General features: G+C 43.9%; 1 protein-coding gene across 1 annotated transcript in view; it reads right to left on the bottom strand.

Annotated features, from left to right (window-relative positions):
• Positions 1-340: 340 nt before the first annotated feature.
• The window catches only part of FZD3 (frizzled class receptor 3), a 44,470-nt gene continuing 20,265 nt past the window's right edge, over positions 341-24,545 (bottom strand). The window contains exons 3-7 of the mRNA XM_058836845.1: positions 20,227-20,423; positions 18,195-19,212; positions 4,053-4,201; positions 3,023-3,256; positions 341-2,314 (exon numbers count right to left, since the gene is read on the bottom strand). Coding sequence (XP_058692828.1) covers positions 2,101-2,314; positions 3,023-3,256; positions 4,053-4,201; positions 18,195-19,212; positions 20,227-20,423 — 1,812 coding nt within the window. The 3' untranslated portion in view covers positions 341-2,100. The remainder of the gene's footprint in view (positions 2,315-3,022; positions 3,257-4,052; positions 4,202-18,194; positions 19,213-20,226; positions 20,424-24,545) is intronic.

Genomic DNA, 24,545 nt, shown 5'->3' with positions numbered 1-24,545 from the left:
GGAATGACTTGGATATTCCCATCTGGAAGCAGTACTGGGACTGGGCCTCACAAATTAACAACATTCCCAGCAGGATCCTTCTCCAAGCTCCATCAGCGTTCCTCTCCCTGTCTCCAAACAAGTCAAAGCATTGCTGCAATTTATAAAAAAGGAAAATAAAAAAAAATAGGTACTGGAAATGGAGCCAAGAGGATCATTGTAAGCCCTTGAGCTTATTTAGTTTGGTTCCAGTGTTTAGGAAAACTCAGCTTCCGCAGATCCAGATTCCTACCAGATCACCCCTCTTGGTCGGGAGGAGCTGGATTTGAAAACAGCAAAGGTTCCACCCTTGGGGTTTCCAGGTTGAAGTCAGCCCAAAGGATTTTGCAGAGCTGGACAGGTACCCCCGGGCCCCGGGGCTGTTTGCTGAGCAAACAGGCCCAGCAGAGCCTGCTCTGCCCCAGGGCCCTGCCTGCAGCACCTCCCTCCCGGGCCCACAACAAAGAGCTTTGTTATTCCACGCTGGGCTCCTTTTGTCTTCTCCTCCGAGCCGCTGGATTTGGGATAAATCTGTCTGGGAGCTCCCGGGGCAGCCTTTGATTCCACAGCACACAGGTTACAGCTCTGCCGCTGTGTCATCAGCTGCAATTAAAATGAGTTAATTGTGGAGCAGCTCCTGCCCCGGCCCTGCCCTCGAGGTTGGTGCACAAAGGCTGCTCAACAAGGCTCCGCCAGGTCAGGGAGGGAATTATGGAAGGACAATGCAAAAATAAGGATTCATTTCCCAGCAGTGATCTGCAGCAATTACTGAGGTAGGTTTGCACGCCAGCAGGGTTTCCTCGTGCTGGATCAATCTCCTCGGGAGATGCTCCAGAAGATCTCCAGCACCATCCTCCAATTCTGCCTCCAGGGTATCCCAGTGGATCCTTGCCACACACAGAAAAAGCCCAAACTGAGAATTCTCCACCGTGAATCTGCAGCAGGGGATGAAAACAGCCACAGCAGAGGTGGATCCGTAACCAAGATCCCTGAACTGCGGATCCCGTCTCCTCCTCAAGGAACTCCGTGGGCTTCCAGCTGCCACATCCTCGTTTTTCCCCATCTGGGGGCAGCTCCTGCCTCAACTTCTCCCAGCCATCTCCGGATTCTTGCTCAGCGCAGAGGATCCTCCCCAAACCGTGACATCACGAGGAAGGTGGGGAATCCTTGAATAAACTCCTCTGGTCCTCCTGGCCTCAGCTGCTGGGCTTTGTAAACAGGCTCAGCTCTGGCTGTGACAACGGGCTGTACATTCCTGCCTGGGTGACAAATTCAGCTTTTCTATGATAATCTTTTTCCTTTAAATAGATCAGGAACAGGCAATCTCAGCTTTTGTACATGACTCTAAAAAATAAATGGCTGAATATTATCTAGATAGCTGCTTTTAAAACCCATCTCTTCCTACGGAAATTGTAAACGAGTAGAAAATTTAAATAGTCTTTTGTAAAAAAGCAAGGACAATACAAGTTATAAAAAAATCGCTCTGCCCTGCCTCTCTCTTCCCCCCACCCTGTGGACAACTGAGCCTGGACAGGTCTGGGAAGAGCTGGTGATCCTCAGAGGGGTTTCCTTCTCCAGAACGTTCGTTCCCGTGGCGTTTCCAGCGTGACCGAACGCTGCTGGGTCACACAGACGTCCCTCAGGCAGCGCTGGACGTGTCCCCTCGAGGGAGCTGCACGGAGGGATTCCTTCAGCCAGCAAGAGTTCCCTCATCAGAACAACTCCCAGCACGGCCCCGCTGATTCCGGGGCCGCCGGCGCCTCCCGACACGCGGAGCCCACGGAGGGAGGGAGAGAGAAGGAAGGGGGAGATTGTTTTCCACAGAGAGTAAGAAATTCAGCAGTTGTGTCTGATGAGGAACAGTTATCAAATAAATAATTACCTCCAGAGAGGTTCAGAGGAGACAACCAGCTTTTTCACTCAGTGACTCAAGACAGCTCCGAGGCAAGTCCCACAGCAGAGAAGCCGACCCCGGCTTCCCGACGCCCGAATTCAGCACCTGGCGAGAGGCTGAGGGTAACACTGAGCGCGGAAGGAAGGCACCACCACGAGCCCTGCCGGCACCCCGAGCCCTGGAGCCGCTCAGGCGCTGGTGCCATCCTCCTCGATGACCCGGTTCATGCTGGTGCCGTGTGTGATGTGTGTCATTGGGTTGCTGCTGAGGTCCCTGACGCTGCTGTGCCGCGACTGCTCGTTGAGGCGGTGCGAGCTGCTGTGCCTGGAGTGGTCGGTCAGCCGGGACATGCTGCCGTGAGGTAGTCGTTCCTCCACGCCCCTGTAGCTGCAGGGAGTGTACCTGATTTTGGGGAAACAGAGAATGAGAGAATGCAGATGGAGCTCTTGTGAGGAAAGGCATTCCCCGCTCAGCTCAGGCACTCGGCTCCCACGGCCCCGGGCAAAGCGATTCAGCTCCTCGCACAACCTCGCTGGGTTCTGACTCCAGCACTGTCTGGTACTGATAATTAGGGGAGTAAAACACTCCATGATTAATTACCCTGGAAGCCTGATCTCCACCTCAGCTCAGAGAGGGGAACTTGTCCCCTCGTTTACTTGGGCAGGGAGTATGGACAGACACAAAATGGGCTGACACACGGACAAAAGCAGCCAGGAAAGTGCTGAGCTGACGTTGGGGCAGGTTTGTTTTCCCACATGGTGGAACACAGATCACTCCCGTGCAGGGAAACCAGCCCTGCCCTGTAATTAATTCCCCAAGACCAGCAGTGACTCTGAAAACATCATGGCATTTTTTTCTCTTTCCAGTCACCGCCAGGGAGAGGAGAAGCACCAGAACACCCAGGTTCAGCAGAATTACTGAAATTCCACACGTCTGGCTGCAAGGGGCCTGTCCCACCTTCTGCACAAGATTTGCCCAGTGAGGTTGTGGAATTGTTTGAGGACAGGTTGGAGGGGGCTTGGAGCATCCTGCGAGGGTGGAAGGTGGAATGAGATGATCTCTAAGGTCCCTTCCCCCCGCAGTGGCGCAGTTTCGGGGCGCAGTGCGTACCGTCCGTCCCGCGAGCGGTGCAGGCTGCCGTGGTAGCTGCTGACTTTGCTGTGGACGCTGCCGGCCTTGCTCCTCTGGTCGTCCATCACGGCCAGCTGGGTGGACGAGGCGTGCGTGGAGGTGCCCTGGGTGGAGGTGCCCCTGGATTTGCGGATGATGGGGGTGTTGGGGTCCCTCAGCAGCGACTGCGCAAAGTCCGGCTCTTGCAGCACCTGGCGGCTCTCGTTGACGACTCTGAGCGGTTGTTGGAGCAATTAGCGTTAATTAATTACCGCGGTACAGAGCGATCACAAACAAAGCCTGGCAAACCAGAGCGTTATTTACCACATAACGTCCCCGTTTGCCCGGTTTGGAAACCCCTCCCTCCCTGTCTGGTTATTCCAGCCGAGTTGAACCCTTGAAGGATGCACCAAAGGAGTCACCAAAACGCTTCTGCCTTTGTGGGTCTGCTTTAAATCATCTTAAAGGACAATATTTATTTGGAAATCTACCCGTGGCTACCACGAAATCACACGGATTGTCTCTTAATTGATGCCAACCTTAATCTAAATTAATTTCAACCTTACAGAAGCTCCAAGAAATTCTTGCTGTCACTTTATCAAACCTCTCTTCAGCACCAATGCCTAAGGAAGACTAAAAGCAGAGACAAATCCTTTCAGCTGCAGCCACGGTGAGAAGAACCTGGGTTTAATTTCAATTTAGAGCTCTGATTCAGTTGGCTGGATGCACATTTATAAATAAAATGTTTCCATTCCACCTCTCAGTGAGAGGCAGAGTAGTTGCAGTGTTTGTTTGATGCTTAATTCTTGTTAAAAATAAACTGAAGACAAATGTAGATTTGATTCTGGGAACAAAGAATAATTAGGGAGAAATCAGGAATTTTTTGAGCTGTTGCCTGTCTTGTCATTCCTTGCTCCATTCTGAAAAGTGACTTTTCCACCCACTGCTGCCTTTGTCTCCATTAAAACCAACCCAAACTCTCTCCCAGGACAGCAAGGGAAGGGTTTGTCTGTAAAATATCCGTACTCACTCTTTTTTCCTGCGCCCGTGGAAGAAGCTGGCCCACTCAAAACAGGTCTTCTTGCTTCCCACCCAGAACACCGAGGGGATCCCGACCACCAAGGCCATCAGGTACTTCATGAGGAACAAAATCAGATCTGGACGGCTCATCTGAGTGACCTGGAGAGAGAAAAAGAGACAAAAGGAAGATTCTAGGACCCATCCTGGCTCACCGCTCGTTTTTGAATTTAAATCACCCCTCCCTGCCTGGAGCCAAAGCAAACACGGTCAGGATTCCTTTGTTCCCGGCTCCTCGGAGCGTGACCGGGAGCGCTGCAGGGCCCAGCGCTGGCTCAGACAAAAGGCTCAACTGCTGTGAGGTCCTGGCCTTTATTTGTATTTCTGCTCTTTTGTCCGTGCCCGGAATAACCGTGAAATATTTTCTAGTCTGCAAATCAGAAAGAGTCGCTCCTTTGATGGGATTAACACATACAGGACCAGGTGCTGCTGCGGCTGCTCTTGGGAAAAATGCCAGGGGAGGCTTCGTGGATGGGCAATCCTTTATTCCCTGGAGGGATTCCCTGTCTCCCTCCTCGGGAACTCAAGGCTCTGGCCAGGTGCAGGTGCCTGGTTCTTATCACCCCAGCAAAAACTTCTCTCTCCAGGGAGATCTGGAACTGGAAAACGCTGACAAGATCTGTTTTTCCAAACGTTTTTATACACCGAGGGTTTGTTTGGAAAAGAAGACAGAGGTTTTGTTTCCAGGAAGGTCCGTGGGGAAGCTCCAAAACACCCAGGGCCTTTCTGGAACCGATAACCCGGCTCAGAAACTGAACCTTCGGGGAGAGAGAACTTCCAGAGCAAACCTGAACGAGGCCACCAAGCTGGGGAGGGAAGGAAGAAACTCGTGGTGGTGACAAGTCCTCTGTCAGCATCTGTGTGACTCCGGAATTCCAACAATTCCAGCGACTGGGAGAACTGGGATAAAGGCTGGGAGAGCTGGGGGTGCTCACCTGGAGAAGGATCCAGGGAGAGTTCAGAGCCCCTTGCAGGGCCTAAAGGGGCTCCAGGAGAGCTGGAGAGGGACTGGGGACAAGTGATGGAGGGACAGGACACAGGGAATGGCTCTGAAGTGGAAAACGGGGGATTTGGGTGGGATCTTGGGAAGGAATTCCTGTCTGTGAGGGTGGGGAGGAGCTGGGATGGAATTCCCAGAGAAGCTGTGGCTGTCCCTGGATCCCTGGGAGTGTCCAAGGCCGGGCTGGACGGGGCTGGGAGCAGCCTGGGGCAGTGGGAGGTGTTGGGGCTGGGACTGGATGAGTTTTGGTCTCTTCCCAATCCCCTCTGATTCCATGAGCTCAGACACCGCTGGCCACAAAACCACTTGGCCTCTCACAGGAGCCTCCCTGAGCTTTTTGTCACGGCTGAGGGAGGTTTCCAAACCACCTTGAAATATTTTATTTTCTCAGGAGACGAGGGCTGAGGACAAGAGAGAAGGCGGAAGACGAGCAGCAGATCCATCCTGATCCCAGCAGAAACAAACTCGGAGCACAAGGGGATAAGGAGAACCCACGGATGGCTCCAGGATTGTGGCCCATGGAATCTTTCCAACATCCCAGAAGCTGCTGGAGAAGCTGCTGGTGCTCTGTGAGGTGAGGGTGAGGCTGGAATTCTCTGGGAATTCGTAGGGAACAGCCAGCTCTCCCTCGCAAGAAGCTGCTCTGGCCCAGAGGGACTCAAAGGTGTGAGAAAAAGCATGGCTGGACACCAAAATATGGGGGAAAAAAACCACTTTGAAGTGTTTAATCTGAGCAACAGGAAAGAAATACCACACCAGCCATGGAGGAATTCCATCCTCAGGAGAGCAGGACTCTGGAAAGGCTTCCAGCAGGAACTGTGGGGACACAGGCACGTTCTGAGTGTCACCAGTGTGGGACAGAGGTTGGCAGAGACAATCGGAGCTCCCCTCTGACCCTGTATTGATGTAAAAACACAGGTACAACCTCCTAGAACAACATCCAGAACCCCAAATTGAAAAATCCAAAGTCAAATCATGCCCTGTGTCAGGGGGATTGGCCAGAAATAGGCCCCCACCCCGTGATATTCCAGAATATTCCAATTATTGCTGAGCTTCCAGTGGTTTAATCCAGAAATCCAGCAATCCCTGGTTTAATATTCTGTATTATTGCACATTTTCAGTCCTGTCACCACCAGAGATGGAAAATAAAAGTGCTGAAATGTAATGAGAGTAATTAGGAGATGTTCATTAGGAGTTCTCCATCCACCTCTTTCCATCCAGGAAAACCACGGGTGCTGAAGGGTCCTGGACACCTCTGGACCTTCAGAACAGCTCTGAGATTCCACCCAGGATTATTATCCCAGAATATTAATGATTACTCAATAAAAAAATCCTTAATATTATTTTAGCTTATTATTTCAGCTGGCACTAAGTGAAATAAGTGGTGAAATTCATCATTTCTTAATGAAGGTGACATCCAGGTGCATTTTTATATTGAATTCTTTATATTTACATTTAATGTCTGTCCACGGGGGCCAGGTCTCCCCTGGCAGAACTTCTGGCCTGAAGGGAATTTAATTTTGAATATTTCATCACGAATAAACCCCATCAATTCTACTGCTGAAGCTCTCAGCTGCTCACTGTATTAATTCCACCAAGATATTACAATAAATCACTCAACAGCAAAACTCCTGGCTCAACCTGCTCCTGCTGAGTGCTACAAATAATTCCAAGAGAAAAAAAAAAATTAAAATAAATACATTCAACAAATCTTTCAGGCGAAAGGAAGCACGTCCTGCTCTTTGGCAAAGCGAGTTATTAAACATCATTACACGCTTTTCTCTGAATTAAGCCTCAAAGCAGCCAATTGAGGGAGTAACACCCATTAAACTCACATTAACACTAAGTGACTGCACCTGTTTGAAATGGTATTAATCTGCAGGTATGAGGGATTTAGAATAATTAACAACATTTATAATAATTAACACCGGAAAAATGAAACTTGAAATGAGTCTTCCAGGTTTAACTGGGCTAAAAAAAAAACCAAGGTGTTTGAGCCCAAAGTGGGGCACCTCCAACCCCAAAATCCTGGGACAGAGACTGGTTTTAAAAACAGCAAAATTAGGCAAAAACTCACTCGTGTTCATCATCAAAACTTTGACTTTTTTACTGCCCAGCAATTTAGGAAGAGTCCAAAATTTTAGATTTATTTATTAAAGATTTATTCACCACGCATGAAATGATGCATTCACCTGGAATATTCAAACTCCACCTCAGCCAAAATGCAAAATATTTTCCAAAAGCACCTGTGATCATGATCTGAGGGTCCTTATTTATAGTAAATTATATATATATATATTATATTTATACATATAGATAGAAATTTATTTATAATAAATTCTCTCTGATGGAGAATGTGACCTTGAAAGAGCATCAGAACCACTTTTAAAAAGTGAGAATTGGTCAGGATCCCTGGTTTCAATTTATTTTCTTGGAGAGAAATGAAGCAGGGAACAACCAATAAATGAGACACTCTGGAGATGTCTGAATTTATGGAACAAAGTCCCTGATGCACTTTCCATCCATGCTTTTGGAAAATTCAGGTTATAAAGAAATAACTTTGGGTTTAAATGTGAATTTTTTATTGCACAACCTGACTCTATTTATATTTATACCTGAATAAACTTCCAACACAAACCATTTTATTAAGAAATTCGGGCTGTTCTTGCTGGTGCTGATAAACACATGGCATTGAAGCTACAATTAAAGGTTCAATGATATTTTAGCAAGGTGTGTGCTGAAGGCATTGCTACATTTTTGGGTTGCAGCCTTTTATTGATGCACTGCAATTAATTTTTATTAAGGAAAATGCCACATCCCTCTGTTATCCTGCAGAAATGTGGGGTTTCCTCATCCTCCCATCAATGATTTACCCACCAGAGCGATTCCCCTGCACTGGCTTCACCTCCCAGCTCTGCTCTGCAAGAACTCCGGGTGGTGAAGCACCAGCAGAATTCCAAATTCATCTGAAAGCAGAGCCTGAGCAGCGTTTTGGAGATGAAATAACAATTATCAGGGTTTTTGTCAGAGATGGGGATGTGGGAATGCCATCAGAACCGTGATCCCTCAGGATCAGAGAGTGAATTCCACTGCTGATGCAGCCAGAGAGGGAAAAAAATCTCCTCTTAAACCCAATTTTAGTGTCAACATTCCTGTTACCAGCTGAAACAATAACTGGGAACATCTACTAAGGGATTTAATTCCATCATTTCTTCTGTTTCCCACTTGGCTCCATGGCCAGACCCCTCTTAACATTTCTGAACCTCTGAACCTCCACGCTGGAAAGATCAAATCCAGAGACAGATCTCCTCTGGGCCTTAAAAAAATGGGATAATATCCTCATTTTTAGATAAAAACTGGTTTGTTCTGAACGCCAGGAGCTGCTTTTCCGTGTCAGGGACGCAGGGACTGGAAGGGCCTGGGGCTGTGTCCTTCAGAGATTGAACTTTTCCCAGAGGGAAGAGAATTCTGGTGGTGATTCTCTGTTTTCCCTCAGACCTGATCTCGTTCCCAGGGCTGTGTGAGGGGTTTGTGCACTCCAGGAACACGAGAATTTGGCAATTTCATGGAGTTTCAGAACGGTTTGGGCTGAAAAAGACCTGAAAGCTCATTCCAGCTCCAGCCCTGACACCTCCCACTATCCCAGGCTGCTCCAACCCAGCCTTGGACACTTGTAGGGATGGGGCAGCCACAAATTCCTTGGGAATTCCATCCCAGGGAAGGATTTCCCTGTGGATCCAGGCTCTCAGAGCCATCCAGCTGCCAAGGAAAACAGGCAAGGAGATGCAGGATTTGGGTGGTGGGCCCTGCTCAGACACATCCCGCGAGCAGCGAGGCCCGGCCCGGCAAGTTCTGTCAGCTACAAAGATCACAGATGAAATAAAAGTATTTTTGTAGCTCATTTTCCCCCTCCCATCTGCTGGGCTGCTCCAAAAGCACCCAACAGAAAAGTTTTCCCCTCAGCGAATCCTCAGCGAGGTTTGGAGGCGTCGCTTCCCTCACGGAACGCGCGGCGGGGCAGGTGCTGAGAAAGGAGGTTCAAAACATCAATTTCCACATTTCTCCAGGGAAAACCAACCCTGCTCTGCGGGCAAACTGCTCATTTCAGTGCTTAGAGAACCAATTCCGGAATATTCTCCCCTCCTGCCCCCGAATGATCAATCTCAGCTGCTTTTCCCTCACAGGCACCGGAGGCCTCTTCCCGCCCAAACGCGCGAAACCACAAATTAACCACAAATTAACGAGCGCGCGGCGTGAGGGGAAAAAACCCAAACACAACACCTGTCCCCCTCCTCTGGGGCAAGAACGAACATCATTTGAATCATTTGATATTTCCCTCGGGATAAAAAGCCATGAAATTCAAATTAACCCGTGCTTTTGTTGTCAACGGGAAGAGTGAGGGGAAAGGCCGAAGGGAATCCAACCCAGCGGCCTCCCTTTCAAAAGCGTTTCCATCACTGTCGGCGCTCTGAGGTTCAGGATTGCACTCGCAATTTTCCAGTCAAATGCAGCAAGATTTGTCACTGTGAAGTAAATTACTTTTTTATTATATTTTTATTATTTTAAAATTATCTTTATAATTTTTATAATTTTAATTAATTTTTATTATGTTCATTTTTATTATATTTATTATTTTTTATAAATTTTATTATATTTGTAATGTTATTAATTTTATCTTTATTAATTTTCATTGTTTTCATTATTTTATTATGTTTATTATTAAATTTTATTAATAAATTTTATTAAATAATATTTTTATTATTTTATTATTTTTATTATTTTTATTATTTTTATTATTTTTATTATTTTATTGTTTTTATTAATTATTATTTTATTTTTATTATTGAATTTCATTATTAAATTTTATTATTTTTATTATTTTTATATTTATAAATTTTTATTAATTTTATTATTCTTATTATTTATTTTTATTGATTATAATTTTATTTATTTTTATTATTTTATTATTTTTATTATTAAATTTATTAATAAATTTATTATTAAATTTTATTATTTTTATTAATTTTTATTTTCATTATTTTCATTATTTTTATTTGTTTTATTTTTATAAATTTTTATTATTGTTATTATTGTTATTATTAAATTTTATTATTCATATGATTAATTTTATTTGACTAATTTTATTGATTTTTATTAATTTTTATTAATTTTTAATTATTTTTTAAATTTATTTTTATTATCATTTACTTTACTGTAAAGTGAATTATTGTTTAAATCTTGTTTTGCTTTCACTGAACCACGACACCGACCTGGCTGCTCCGCAAGACTCGGGCCGGTAACAGCCTCAAAAAGAATCCAAGATAAAAATAAATGATTAATAAATGATGGAATAAAAGTTTATAAAAATCATCATCTTCACATGGAACAGCTCTTCTGGGGGAAACTGATCCACCCTGGAATTTCAGTGATAGCAACCCTAATGTCAAACCCATCTAAAATCCGTTTTTCCCAAGAATTTTAACTTTGTAAGTGCCTAAAAAACACATCCTTGAGTCTTTGAAAAACAATTTGGTGTCAGGGTTATTCCATCAAGAGTCATTAATTACTCTTGTAATTAATAATTACTTATTTCTACTTAAAATTCCTCTCAGTTCCCTCTGAAAAGCTGCTCCAGGAGGAGAAATTAAATGTTTTCATTCATTAAAATTGGGTTGTTAATAATGCAAACCTATAAAATAATGCAAAAATAAAGACAATTCCCAAAATTTAAACACAAAAAGTAACGTGAGTTGGCCAAAGCATTACCCTGATTTGGACACAGCTCATCAATTTTGATATTTCTTATCAGTTTGGGCATTTCTTATCAGTTTTTGAGAAAATGAGAAACAGACCCCAGTCTTGGTCATTTTTGAGGATAACAGATATTTTTAAATAATTTGGGTTGGATATAGAATTCAGAAGTGCCATTAAAAAGAGAAAAATAAATAAACAAACCACAAAAAAATGTAAAAAAAAATTTAAAAAAAAACCTGAATTTGTAATAAGAAATTAATAATAAATAAATAAATAAATAAATAAATAAATAAATAAATAAATAAAATAAAATAAAATAAAATAAAAAAATTCTGAATCTGAATCCTAAGCTATTTCCTTTAATTTATTAAAACAAAAAAAAGGACAAATCTGTTTTTTGGGGGATGGATTTCCCATCACATTCAGTTCTGAGGGTAAAGAACGACTTCACCCAGCTTCTCCTGCTGCTTTAATCACAATTAAATCACAATTAAATCACAATTAAATCCCAATTAAAGAGTCAGTGGGAAAATAACCAAAATTCAAGATTCAAGGCTGCTCCTTGAATATGTTTTTTTGTTTTTTCTTCCTGACCACCAGGAGAAATTCTCTGTATTTTTGCTGTTCTAAATTCCATTTTGTTTGTGAATGAAACTCCTAATTCAGATTTGCTGCATCTCTCGTGATTAATATGGAAAATCTGGTTTTATCTCCACCTTTGTTTTGGTTTTTGGGTTTGGTTTTTATTTTAAAGATGGAATAATTACATCCAACAAGAAACAACTCCTTAGGGCAGATTTAAATAAATCCATTACCTCTCCTGAGAGGAATTCTAAACAAGAATAAGGAAGGAAGAAGAGGGAGGGAAATTTGGGATTTAGGGACACCCCGGAATTTGTGGATTCCCTTTGGTGCTGAGGATTTCCTGGCAGACCCTCGCTTGGAAAAATGGGAAAAAAACAGCTGGGACACACTGGGGGAAAAACACAGCGGGAATGATCCCCAGAGTGGGGAAAATGGGGAGAAATAGGGGGAAATTGGGGGGGAAATGGGGGGAGAAATGGGGGGAAAATGGGGGAAAAAATGGGGGAAAAAATGGGGTGAGAAATGGAAAAAATGGGGGAAAAATGGGGGAAAAAATGGGGGAAAAATTGAAAAAATGAGGGGAAAAATGGGGGAAAAAATGGGGGGAAAATTGAAAAAAAAAGGGAAAAATGGAGGGGAAAATGGGGGGGAAAACTGGGAAAAATGGGGGAAAAATGGGAGAAAAATGGAAAAAATGGGGGGGAAAAGTTGGAAAAAATGGGGGGAAAAAGGGGTAAAAAATGGGTAAAAAATGGGGGAAAAATGGGGGTAAAATGGAAAAAATGGGAGGAAAATTGAAAAAATGGGGGAAAATGGGGGGAAAAATGGGGGGAAAATGGGGGTAAAATAGAAAAAATGGGAGGAAAATTGGAAAAAATGGGGGAAAAAATGGGAAAAATGGGGGAAAATGGGGGGAAAAATGGGAGAAAAAATGGGGGGAAAAGTTGGAAAAAATGGGGGGAAAATGGGGGGAAAATGGGAGAAAAAAAGGAAAAAATAGGGGGAAAATTGGAAAAAATTGGGGAAAAAATGGGGGGAAAATTGGAAAAAGTTTGGGGAAAAATGGGGGGAAAATTGAAAAAATGGGGGGGGAAATGGGGAAAAAAATGGAAAAAATGGGGGGAAAATTGAAAAAATGGGGGGGAAAATGGAATTTTCTTCACAAAACTGGAGAAGTTCCATCCCAACTCGAGGAGCACTGCAAAGCCACGGGCTCTGCGTGTCAGGGATTAATTTTTGCCGGCTCTTCTTGGTGTTTCTTTTGTTTCAGCCCAGTTTTAGTTAAAACGAGCACCAGGAGCCAGGATATTCAGCAGAGGGAAGGAAAAAGCCATGCCAAGGAGGAATGAAACTTGGAAATGTCGCCCCTTTAAAAAAGCAGCAAAAAAAGCAATTTTGGGGATGTTAATGAGCCAAAAGAGGCTGACACAAAGAGATTTTTGTCACACAAAAAAATGTTAATTTTGCTCCACAGAACCAGAGAATTATTTGGTTTGGAAATGACTTAAAGCTCATCCCCACCACCCCAGGTCGCTCTGAGCCATGGGCAGGGATGCCACATCTAAAAGGATCTTGAAAATGGACAGTAAAATTAAAAATTAAACATTATCAGCTCCAAAAAGTGCATTTGGGAAAATGGGAGATGAGCAAACTGCTGAATTCTTGAGGCAAAATTACCAGCAGGTGACACGATTTTAATTCTATTAATATTTTAATCCCAATATTAAAACCTGTTGGTCCAATGTTGCCAGATAAAGCATTAAAATTTGTGTTAAAATCTCAATATTAACAGGAATAAACTGCTAAGTTTGTACTTTTATTCCCTTTGTGCCTCACCAGCCAGGGATGGGAATGAGTGGGTGAAACTCCAGTAAAATTTAATTTTAACCCCACATTTAATTTAATTTTTTTTTTTTATTTTAATTTTATCCCACATCAAGGCTGGGGCCTGGACTTGGAATGAGACAGGAGAGGAAAACAAAAAAAAAAGTGGAAAAAAAAGGGATTGTCTATTTTTGTTGCTGATAAGAAAGATATTTGCTATGACATCATTTTACAGCTCAGGATAATTAAATTCTTCAAAATGCCAAGGCAGTTTTAGTTGTTTTTTTTTTAAAGAGGAGATCAGAAGGAAAAGATTTAGAGATAAGAACAGGAACTGCCTCAAAGAACTCAGTGAAAATTACTTTTATAAGAGTTGTGCTCATCATTCCTGCAGAAAAACTCCTCCCTATCAGCAGCAAAGTGAAATAATCTCTATTCCCTATTTATTTATTTATTGTATCCCCTATTGATTAGGGGAAATCCTAATGGGATTCCCAAATTCCAGGAATTTCCATCTTATTGACATTCAATCCTCAAAAAATGGGCAAAAAAACCTCTCATTTTCTTTCTGGAATGGTTATAAAGATTCAGCCAAGGCTGGTCAGGATGGAGAAAGTGAATTCCAAAGAGTTTATTCTGATTTTTGAAGGGGATTAACTGCAAACCCTCCCCCCACTTTTCCTACCCCTTTTCCCCCCAAGAAATTTCCCCGGAATTTTGCAGCAAAAAATCCCAAAATAAAAATACCCAGTGAGAACCAATGGGAGCTCCTGAAAGAGATCACAAATTCCTCCTCCCAAGGACTCCCAGTACAGCTGCAAATGTCTTTGAAATGTTTTATTTGCCTTTTTTTTTCCTCTTTAATATCCAAATTTGAAGCCTCTCCCAGCAGCCCAGTGCTGAGTCTGCCTCTGAAGCACTTGTGGAGTCTCTTTAGGTTTGGATTTGAGATAAATTAAACTTAAAACTCCCTTTACTTTGCAGGAAATGAGATTTTTCTTGACTTTTGAACTCCTGCTTTCCATAAGAGAAATGTACATTACAAGGAGCTCTGGGGACAGACTTTACTGAGTCTCTATTTCACTTTTTTAGCCAAATTCATCCCAGTTTTGGGAGCTTTTTCCACAGACTGGGGCAGGTCACTGGGGCCCAGTTTTGATTTTCTTTGTAATTCCAAGAGGAGTAAAACTCCACCACTCTCCTTGCAAGGAATAAACCAGGATCAATGCAGGACAAGGACGTGGAACAGCAGATAAATGAACTTCAAAGTTGATTTTTTTAATTCTCTTTTCACCTCTGCCTTTACTTCTGGGGTCAGATGGAAAGGAAATCACAGCTTTTATGGCAACAGGAATTTAAAAGCTGAGTGGAAGCTTTTCCTAAAATCCAACCTGACCCTCCCCATCAACCTGGGGCCATTTTTGTGCTTCTGCAGCCCAAAATTTTATTATTTTATTTATTTTAATTTATTTTATGCAAAAATTTTTTAAAGAAATTTACAGCAGATAAATGAACTTCAAAGTTGCTTTTTTTAATTCCCTTTTCACCTCTGCCTTTACTTCTGGGGTCAGATGGAAAGGAAATCACGGCTTTTATGGCAACAGGAATTTAAAACCTGAGTGGAAGCTTTTCCTAAAATCCAACCTGACCCTCCCCATCAACCTGGGGCCATTTTGTGCTTCTGCAGCCCAAAATTTTATCCCAAAATTTTATTATTTTATTTATTTTAGTTTATTTTATATAAAAATTTTTAAAAGAAATTTACAGCAGATAAATGAACTTCAAAGTTGCTTTTTTTAATTCCCTTTTCACCTCTGCCTTTACTTCTGGGGTCAGATGGAAAGGAAATCACGGCTTTTATGGCAACAGGAATTTAAAAGCTGAGTGGAAGCTTTTCCTAAAATCCAACCTGACCCTCCCCATCAACCTGGGGCCATTTTGTCCTTCTGCAGCCCAAAATTTTATCCCAGTGCACCTGGATCTGATTTAACTCCCACAGGATGTCCCATTCCATCAGCATCTGGGATGGAATTGCAAATGAGAGAGGAAAGAGAGAAACTGTGAGAGCTGAACATTGGGGCAGGATTAAACAAACCAAGCCAGCACCAAGAATTTATTATCGAGAACGGTGAAATTCTCTCGAGGCTCCGCCCTGGGAGCCGTGAGGCGACGCTGGGTTCATTTCATGGACCCAAAATTCAAAATTCAGCTCCTTGGTTGAGTATTCCTGTGCTGAAAGCAGATTCCAAAGGCACTGTTTCCACCTCCAGAAAAAGAAAAATATCCCAACCTCGGTAAAAAGGGAAGTGGAAGGGTCAGGAGAGCTCTAGGCCAGCGTGAGCAGAGATTTCCTTTCCTGTTCTACCCCAGATTTTGGAGCACAGAACGCAGGACAGGGCAGCACAAATTCCTTCTGTCCCTGTCCACGAGGAGAGGGAAAACTGGGACATTGATTCCCTGCCCCAGGGGCAAAGAAGATTTTATTTCACAAGGAAAGCAACGGATGCCTCCCAGATTTGCCAAAAAAACCCAGGAGAATCCAAAGCCAGGCCACGCCAGGAATCAGAGTGGGTGATTTCCCACATAAAGGGATCTTGTGGCTTTCTCCACTCGGGGAATATTTCAAATTTTGGAAATATTTCTGGTTTTTAGGCAGCCAAATAAACACAGTTTCTGGTTTTTATCCGAGCCCCAGCCTGGTTGTGGAGCAGGCAGGAGAATCCGCGGCACAGCACCGACCCTCCCACCAGGAGCAGCTGCAGATTCCCACCCCCCTCACAGGGAATTTTCCAGAAGGAATTCCTGTGGCATCATCTCCCGTGGCCAAGATGATGTCACGCCCCGATGGATTATTTTTTATTTAACCTCGGATTTGCTGGTGTTGGGAAAAAACCCCCGACCGCCACAACCCAGAAACATTGGAAGTTAATTAAATAACATTAAAGCTTCGTAAAAACAGGCTCTTGTTTCACCACTGAGGGATATTCCCCACAAAACTCCACATTTCCCCCTCATTTAAGGATATATTTCACTAGCAAGAGCTAAGGATAAAATCATTTTCCCCGCACACCTTTGGGAATCTGTTTCAGTTATAAATCCGGATTGTTTAATATAGGAAGCGTGTTTAGTTTGAGGGAGAAAAAATAGAAATGGATGGGTTAAAAGAAAGAAAAAAAAGCCCAACAAACAACCCCACTAACACTCCCTGGGGTCTGCAGGTCCTTCAACCCAATTTGATGTGAATGAAACCATTATTGTTCTTTTCACTCCCGCTGGGCCGTTATGGAAACGGTTTTCCTACTTGTTTTTCATCATTCCCGCCCTCGGTTTCGAGGTTTAAAACAAGTTTTTGCTGGAAATTTTGCCTCTCCAAAAGGAGATTTTTATGGATCTTTAAATTTTGATTGGCACGGGGTGGGTGTTGGAAATGAATCAGGAGAAAGCCGCGTGTGGCTCCTTTTTATTTTTTCTCTTTGTTTTGAAGCATCAGCCGGTTTGAACGGATGAAAACCTGCAGCAGTGAAGACTCAATTAAGCCAAAGGAACTGCACACACCCACTGCCAGAGATCTGCTGCCATAAAAATGCTCCCACCCTAATAAAACCTTCAAGAGAAATAAAAAAAAAAAACCCCAAACCAGAAAGGGTTAAAAGGTAATAAAAGGATTATTATCAAGCCTAAGCCAAACCTTTAAGTGATATTTTATTGCATTAAAATATGAGCTTTGATGACTCAGCTGGTGTTTTAAATGCTTCAGAGCCCAAAATGTTAATTTTTAAATGTCCCTCTGCGTGTAGCTGTAAAATAGAGGTTTGCTGTGAAACCCTCTGGAAATAAAGTTGCAGAAAATATCTAAGGAATGCCATTCTGGCCCAAAAGCAGGCAATTAATCCCTAAAATCCTTTCTTTTCAACTGCATCTGAATAAACCAGTGGAGGGGTTGATCTTTGGGCTCTTAGAGGCTTCTGTTCCTGTGATAACTCAATTAAACCGAGCAGATAAGTCTCAATTTCTTGGAAAAAAACCCCAAAGCTGATGAGCTGCAAGCTCTGGTTTTCATCAGGAGATGCTTCAAGTTGGATTTTATACAGATGTTCCTGGCACAAAATGAGCACCAAACCTCCAGGCCATCAAAGCCCCAAAACCTCCAGGCCATCAAAGCCCCAAAAGCCAAAAAGATGAACAAGAATTACAAAAAGCAGCCTGATGACAACTCGGTTTAAACACCAAAACTCCCAACAACCAAAAATAAACTCATCAAGCCCCAGTCAAAGGAGGGAAAACTCCACTCTCAACATCTCCTTTGAGTGGAAAGAGACCCAAAAGGTCCCTGGAATCAGCCCAAATGCAAAATCCAAAAATCCAAAATCCAAAAGCTCAAATCAGCTCAAATTCCAAGTGATTCCACTGCTTCAAATCCACCATCACCGTGTCCTCCACCTTCACCCCTTCCCCACAGGGAGGGCACAAAGAATTCATCTTCCCCCCAAACAAATCCAAATTTTCTACGTTCGCTTCGTTCTCAGTAATTTCTTTGTGCTTTGGTAATTTCTGGGACTTTAATATTAAAAATTGAATTTAAAAGACTAAAGAGTCCACAGGTCAGTGTTTTGTAAAATAAAATCTTTCTATTTGCTCGTGGGATAACGCTTGGAGAACGACAGTAGGTGAGGCTCCGTGGCCACGCCTATATGTAAATACTCGGAATATAAAAGGAACCTTAGGGAATTTTAATATTGAAAAATATTAAAAATATTGAAATAATATTGAAATAACATTGAAATAACATTGAAAAATTCATTCAACCTCTAGGAGTAGGAGCAAGACTAACATCCTCTAGTGCCAGCAGTTCCTGGGACACGTTCACAGCCCAGCCCTGCACGAGACAGGAGGAGAAGGGTGGTGGGTGTAGACTGGGGAGGTGCTGCTCACCTGGTAGGGACAGGGGATGTGGTACTCCCGGCAGCGCTCCTGGATCCAGGTGGTCTCCCACACGCCCCGGTAGGCCTGCTCGTAGAAGTAGCAGCCGATCACCACCAGCAGGGGCACGAGGTACAGCACGCTGAACACGCCGATGCGGATCATGAACTTCACCAGCTTGTCCTGGTTCTCCTTCTCCAGCGGGATCTCGATGCGGACGCGGTTGAGGGAGATGATTCCAGCCAGCAGCAGGGAGACTCCCACCACCACGTAGAGGCAGAGGGGCGCCAGCACGAAGTACCTCAGCGCGTCCACGTCGTAGAGGCCGACGAAGCACACGCCGCTGATGTTGTCGCCCTCGATTTTGTTCATGGCCAGCAGGATGATGGTGAGGGTGCCCGGGATGCCCCAGGCGCTGGCGTGGAAGAGCAGGGCCTTCTTCTCGATGGCCTCGCTGCCCCACTTGGGCACGGCGGCCAGGAACCAGGTGATGGTGAGGATGACCCACCAGACGCTGCCGGCCATGGTGAAGAAGTAGAGCACCATGAAGAGCATGGTGCAGGCCTTGTTGTGGGAGCCCTGGGTCACCGTGGACGCCTTGTACTGGGAGGGGCTGGAGGCGTTGCAGGCCACCCGGTCCTCCAGCAGGAAGCCGATGAAGAAGATGAGGGACACCATCATGTAGCAGACGGCGTAGAAGATGATGGGCCTCTCCGGGTAGCGGAAGCGCGTGACGTCGATGAGGAAGGTCAGGAAGGTGAACAAGGTGGCCGAGAGGCAGACGATGGAGATGACGCCGATGAAGTAGCGGGCGAAGGACAGCTCCTCCCGGCGGAAATACATGTTGGGGCAAGGAGGGGAGCAGTCCCGGACCCTGAGGAAGGAGTAACCCAGGTCCGGGTCGATTTTCAGCTCCCGAGGACACCAAAAGCCGTAATCCCGCTGGACGGCCATCGGGGCCTCCTCCGTGGGCTCGCCGGCCAGGTTGAGGTCAACCAGGCGGGGATAGGGCTCGTCGCAATCTGGGAACCTGAAAAGAGGCGTTTACGAGGGATGTACTCACAGTTTAACCTCATTTCTAGGTGTGACTTCAGGAAAACCAACTGGAGCAAAAGCAGACAACCCAAAACACGGGGAATCCATGAAATTCTGCACTACTTTGTCACCAACTCACCCCACAGCGCAATGCTGAAGCTATATAAAATTAGTTTAAAAATAAAACAAATGAGGAGCCCGTTTGGGCTTTAAGAAGGAAGGTAAGGATGCAAAATCCATCCCAGGAAATCTGTGAATTCAAGCCCACGGCAGCAGGATTTTTAAAACATTTCAAAGCCTTTCCTAGGGAACTGTACTCGCTGCCCTCAGACAGGCGGTGACACCAAAATTCCAACCAGCAATGCCAGTTTTTATAAATGGAATTATGATCAAGATATTTGTGTAGCTGACACCAGCATTAATAAACTGAATTATTGGAGATATTTGTGTAAATAAAGCTGTGACTGGAGGCTGAGGACTGCTGAAGTTTTGAAGGAGAGATTGGAGCAACCCCTGTAACCCAGAAACATCCTCTGACCTATTTAACTAAAACGATTTTAATTGTTTTTTCATTCTCTCCAATCCAACTGTAAATTATTTCCTCCTTTTTGTGCTCCTCAGTTCCATTAACCCATTGGAGTAATTTATAAAAAATAACAAAGTACAAAGCTACTGCTTTTTACTCTCATGCATATTATGTCTCGAACAGCTTGGAACACCAGTGGATCGATCTTCCATAAATTTATTTGTGCAATGTAAAGCTGTTTGCAGCTCAGAGAGGGGCACATGCTCTGCAAACAGCTTTGAGATCTCACCCTCATCAAACCCAGCCAATTTTCAGCTGATCTCCTGGGCAGAAATAGGAACTCACCTCCCGCCTCAGGAAACCCTCGCGACGGAAAACGTTTCAAACGCCTGTTTTTTACGCAGAACGTCCTGGATGGGAGTAAAATTTTACCCTGGAATAAAATAAAATAAAAAACCCAAAAACCAAGAAGCATTTTCTCACCTGGTGCACTCCATATCCTCGGGCCAGGAGACCCCGAACATCTCCATGAGCTTGGAGCACTCGCTGTGGGCGCGCTGGCAGAGGCGGCGGCAGGGCAGCGTCACCCGCCCGTACTCCATGCACACCGGGGCGTACAGGGCGCACAGGAAGGGACGGAAATCCCGGGAGCATTCCAGGTTCACCATGGGGTGGAAAGGCTGGCACAAAGGAAAAAAAAAAAAAAGGAGAATTCAGCAGTTGTAAGCAGCGCTTTTGTGGGATATTTCATTTTTGTCTCATCGCAATCGCGACCTTCTGGCTGCTGGGAGAAATGATCATCAGGACAGAACTCGGGAGGTTTAGGAAGACAGGTGAGCGTGGGGACAATGAAAATATTCCCAAGGGATATTTATGTCCTCCACCTGCATTAAAATCAGTGGGAATTAGATGGGTAAATTGCCCTGAGGGTGGATTTCAGTTCCCTCATGAAGGGGTATCCGTGGAAGGAAAACATTCCCAGCCCAGTTCTTTAAATTCCCACAGATCTCCCAAGGCTGTGACCACAGTGAAGGCACAGCCAAGATGCCATTTCTCGCCTGAGCATCAGAAAGCACCGTGAAATCAAAACCTGAAAAAATAAAAGAGAATAAATAAGCGGTGCCTCGTGCTCCCGTGGTGCTTCACAACAGGTTTGGGTATCGATGAGAGCAACGCTCCCTGGAAGCTCTGAGAGAAAATCGATCAGAGTTAGGCAAATACAGCTGCTCTGGAGTATTCCTGAAGGATAAGGATGGAAAAATAAAGAGGACAGGGATTTATGTCTCAGAAGACGCTGGTGCACGTGATAATCCGCGTTATTGTCCAGTGAGGGTTCATCCTGCTCTTGGTTTTTGTGGTTTGTCCTTAAAACTCTCCAAGAATTAATCAGTGTTTTATCATCCCAAATCTCTGTGGGACCCACCACCATCCAAAGCCTCACAATCTCTTTGGATATCATCAAGATCGATGATATTCCCGTGAGAGCGGAATTAGGGAATATTGGAACACATCAGGATTCCCAATTCTGGAATAAAACAAACCCTGGACTGTAAAAACACCTCCACGAGCCACTTCTTCTCCTGATTTATATTTCAAATCACAGCTCAAAGGGAAAAGGTGGCAGTGGCTTTAGCAATAGCTTTGTTCTACACAGATTTTTAGTAAAAGTCCATTATTTGGATACCAGGGTTTCCTCCACAGCCCAGCAGGATTAAGGAGCGGGAATTCTAATCCTTGGAATTTGCAGTGCGATAGCTGAAGCACAAATGAACCTGCTATGTATAAATACATAGAAATCCTAAATCTTGTTACAAGTGAGGCTGAAGAGGAGCTGCAGAAAGATTACATTCTCAAGCAGCAATTTTTTAAACCAATTCAGCATTTTTTTCCCCCCAAAAACGACAGAAAAGAACTGATCTAACTGGAAAAAGTAGGTCATTTTCTGTGACCACAAAATAGCAAATACTGGGAATTATAAGGAAAAAATTTCACTTCTCCCTCACCACCTCTTTACTCTCCCAATCCTTCCCAGAAGTCTCCTTCCCTCTGCAAAGGGTTAATTTTGGGATTAGAAGACACAACCATGATTTTAATGTTGTTGTTTTTTTTTTTTTTAAAAAATCATTATTATTTATCAAGTTGATAAAATTCCCTTAATTTCTCAAACATCCCATAAAATTCAGCAATAACTTGCAGGAAGAGCAGGATGAGCCTCCCCGGAGTTATCAACCAGGAAAGAGGCAGCAGCAGTTGGGAAATATTTACATTTACAGGCTCACGTTACTCAAATAATTTCTTCCGTTTGGCAGATTTATTTTTATTTATAAATTTATTTGTGAGTATTTGTTGTCTACAGCAGAGTTAAAGCCATTGTTTGACCACACGGATCCAAGAATTTGATTCCAGGGAGTTACAACACCTGCCTGGAAAAGCTGGAGGTAAAAAGTCTTTACTTGATGGAAAGGGAAAAACAAGAACTCCACTTTTATTCTGGTAAGAGTTCAACTTCCCTTCTTTTCAAAAAGCATTGAAAATCAGAATATTAAGGTAAAACTTCACAGAAAACAGTTCCTGTTTTCATGCCTGCCCCAATCCCAAAGTTTTGCCTCCCGCCACTGCAAGTTTTCACAAAATTCATTAAATTTCAGTAAATTTCAAGTTCTGACAATTTTCCCCCTCCCTTCATCTGATACACCCCTCTCTTGGGAAAAGATGTTCCCAAATTTCCTCTTTTCCTGCTATTTTGCCCTCATTGAAAGATCTGTTTGGTTTTGGTGGAGCTGCAGAGGCTGAGAAGAGACCTCGGAGCACCTCGAGGTGCACAAACAGCTCCAGGTGAAGGGGCAGGACAGGAGGGAACGGCCTCAAGCTGTGCCAGGGGAGCTTCTGGCCGGACATCCGAGGGAATTTCCTCATGGAAAAGCTGTTAAACGTGGGAAGGGGCTGCCCAGGGAGGTTTGGAGTCCCCATCCCTGGAGGTGTCCAAGGAAACAACACTCAACTCAACTCTGGTGATGAGGATCGGTCACAGGTTGGACTCGATGATCCCAAAGATCTTTTCCAGCCTAAATGATCCCGTGAGCTTTAAAATCATGAAGAGGCTGAGCTGGAGAACAGAAATAAAAACCAAATCCCTACAACAACTCCTGATAACACAGAAAAAGAAACTCACTTGCTCTGATCCAGTGTTTGTGCCCGTGGGCAGCTCCCTCTGAAAGCGCCCCAAAAAATGATCTCCAAATTGCCTTCCCCCCTGAGATGAAAAGTCACCTCCACCTACTGATTATGGTTAAAAAATAAACACGGGGAGATTAAAAGACTCTTTTCATGCTCTTGCCCAAGGAAGCAGTGCAAGTCACGACATCGAGCGGAACAAAAGGCTCTCTGTTAGATGGGATGTGCTTCAGAAAAACGCCCGGTGAACAACTCCAGGAGGAAAAAAGGAAGAGGACGAGGGCAAGAGGAGGCGTGGCAGCCAAACTGATTTCAGTGATTCAGGCTGAGTCTTGGAAAAGCCAAGAGAAGGAAGAGAGAAATGTTTAGGAAGAGAGAAACTCTGCTGGTCCTCTGCTTTGCCTCTCAGGTGTCCTGTGAAGGGACCTTAAAGATCATCTCGTTCCCAACGCCAACTTCCATCCTCCAAAGGATGAAAACCAAAGGACAGGAGGAATGAGAAGATTTTTCCCCACTCCAAATAATTTTTTTAACAAATCCTCACTTTTGGTTGCAAATCAAGATCAGTAACTCAAATCATAAACACACCACGGAACAGAGCTCCAATCTGAGACTTCATAGCACCGGGAGATAATAAACCAAATTATAAACCAAATTATTTTATTTTATTCCAACATTTGGCTGTCATTCGGGAAGTGACTTGGTAAGATTCAAACCAAATTCCTTGGATGATCTTTCCCCATTGTGTTTATTTATACATTCTATTCTTTGATCAGAGAACTAAACAGGAAGCATCCTCATCAACTCAGAGAGGGAAGGAGGGAACTTTTCTCCCCCCAGGCTCCTGGGAAGAGAGTGATTCGATGATTCTCAATTGCTGTTGCAATTCCCGGGTGGAAGCAGAAGCCTCGGGGCACACCCCAGCTCGGAGCAGCCACATCAGCTGCTCTTTGTCCTCAATCTCCCGGCTGTTGGAGTCTGGAATACAGAGTGTGTGCCCTTGTTTCTGATACTTAGTTATAAGATCTAGAAAAACACTGAATTTCATATAATATGAAATTCATGAGCAGGTTTGCATGGTGATACATGAAAACAAATGTTAAAGTTAGATAGAAAAAGCTGAAAGTGTAAGTGTGTAGATTAGAAAGTTTTTTAAATCACCGGGTGAAAAAGTTAGTTTAGAGAACAGGAGACAAGATGGAGGATTTAGGGTGTTGTCCCTTGTCCCTTCTTCTTTCTTCTTCGTGTTCTTCTCCTGGAGGTTTTTGGGTAATAGTCAGTGATTGGATAGAAAATGCTGCAGTGCATCACAGAGGTGATGGGTCATTGGGTCATTAAGGAAAATAATATACGTGTCTATTGTTAATTGGGTAAAAATAGGTATAAAGATAAAAGAACTGCGCAGTTCGGGGCCATTTTGTGCATCAGACACAAAGTGAGCCACAAGGCCTTGTTTGTACCATCAGAAGAAAGAAATGTGCCAAATTGCAAAGATTAACCTTGTAACCAGCCTGGAGAGACCTGGTAAGTTTTGTAAGGATCCTTCAATAAACACGAGAAACAAGATTCTAACGAGCTCGGGAGTTTTCTTCGAATCATAAGGACTGAGATAAGTGGGACTCCCCAGG

Source organism: Poecile atricapillus, chromosome 3, assembly GCF_030490865.1.
Source record: "Poecile atricapillus isolate bPoeAtr1 chromosome 3, bPoeAtr1.hap1, whole genome shotgun sequence".
Taxonomy (NCBI): Eukaryota; Metazoa; Chordata; class Aves; order Passeriformes; family Paridae; genus Poecile; species Poecile atricapillus.
The sequence above is the reverse complement of the archived record's forward strand: the minus strand, read 5'-3'. Positions and strand labels throughout refer to the sequence as shown.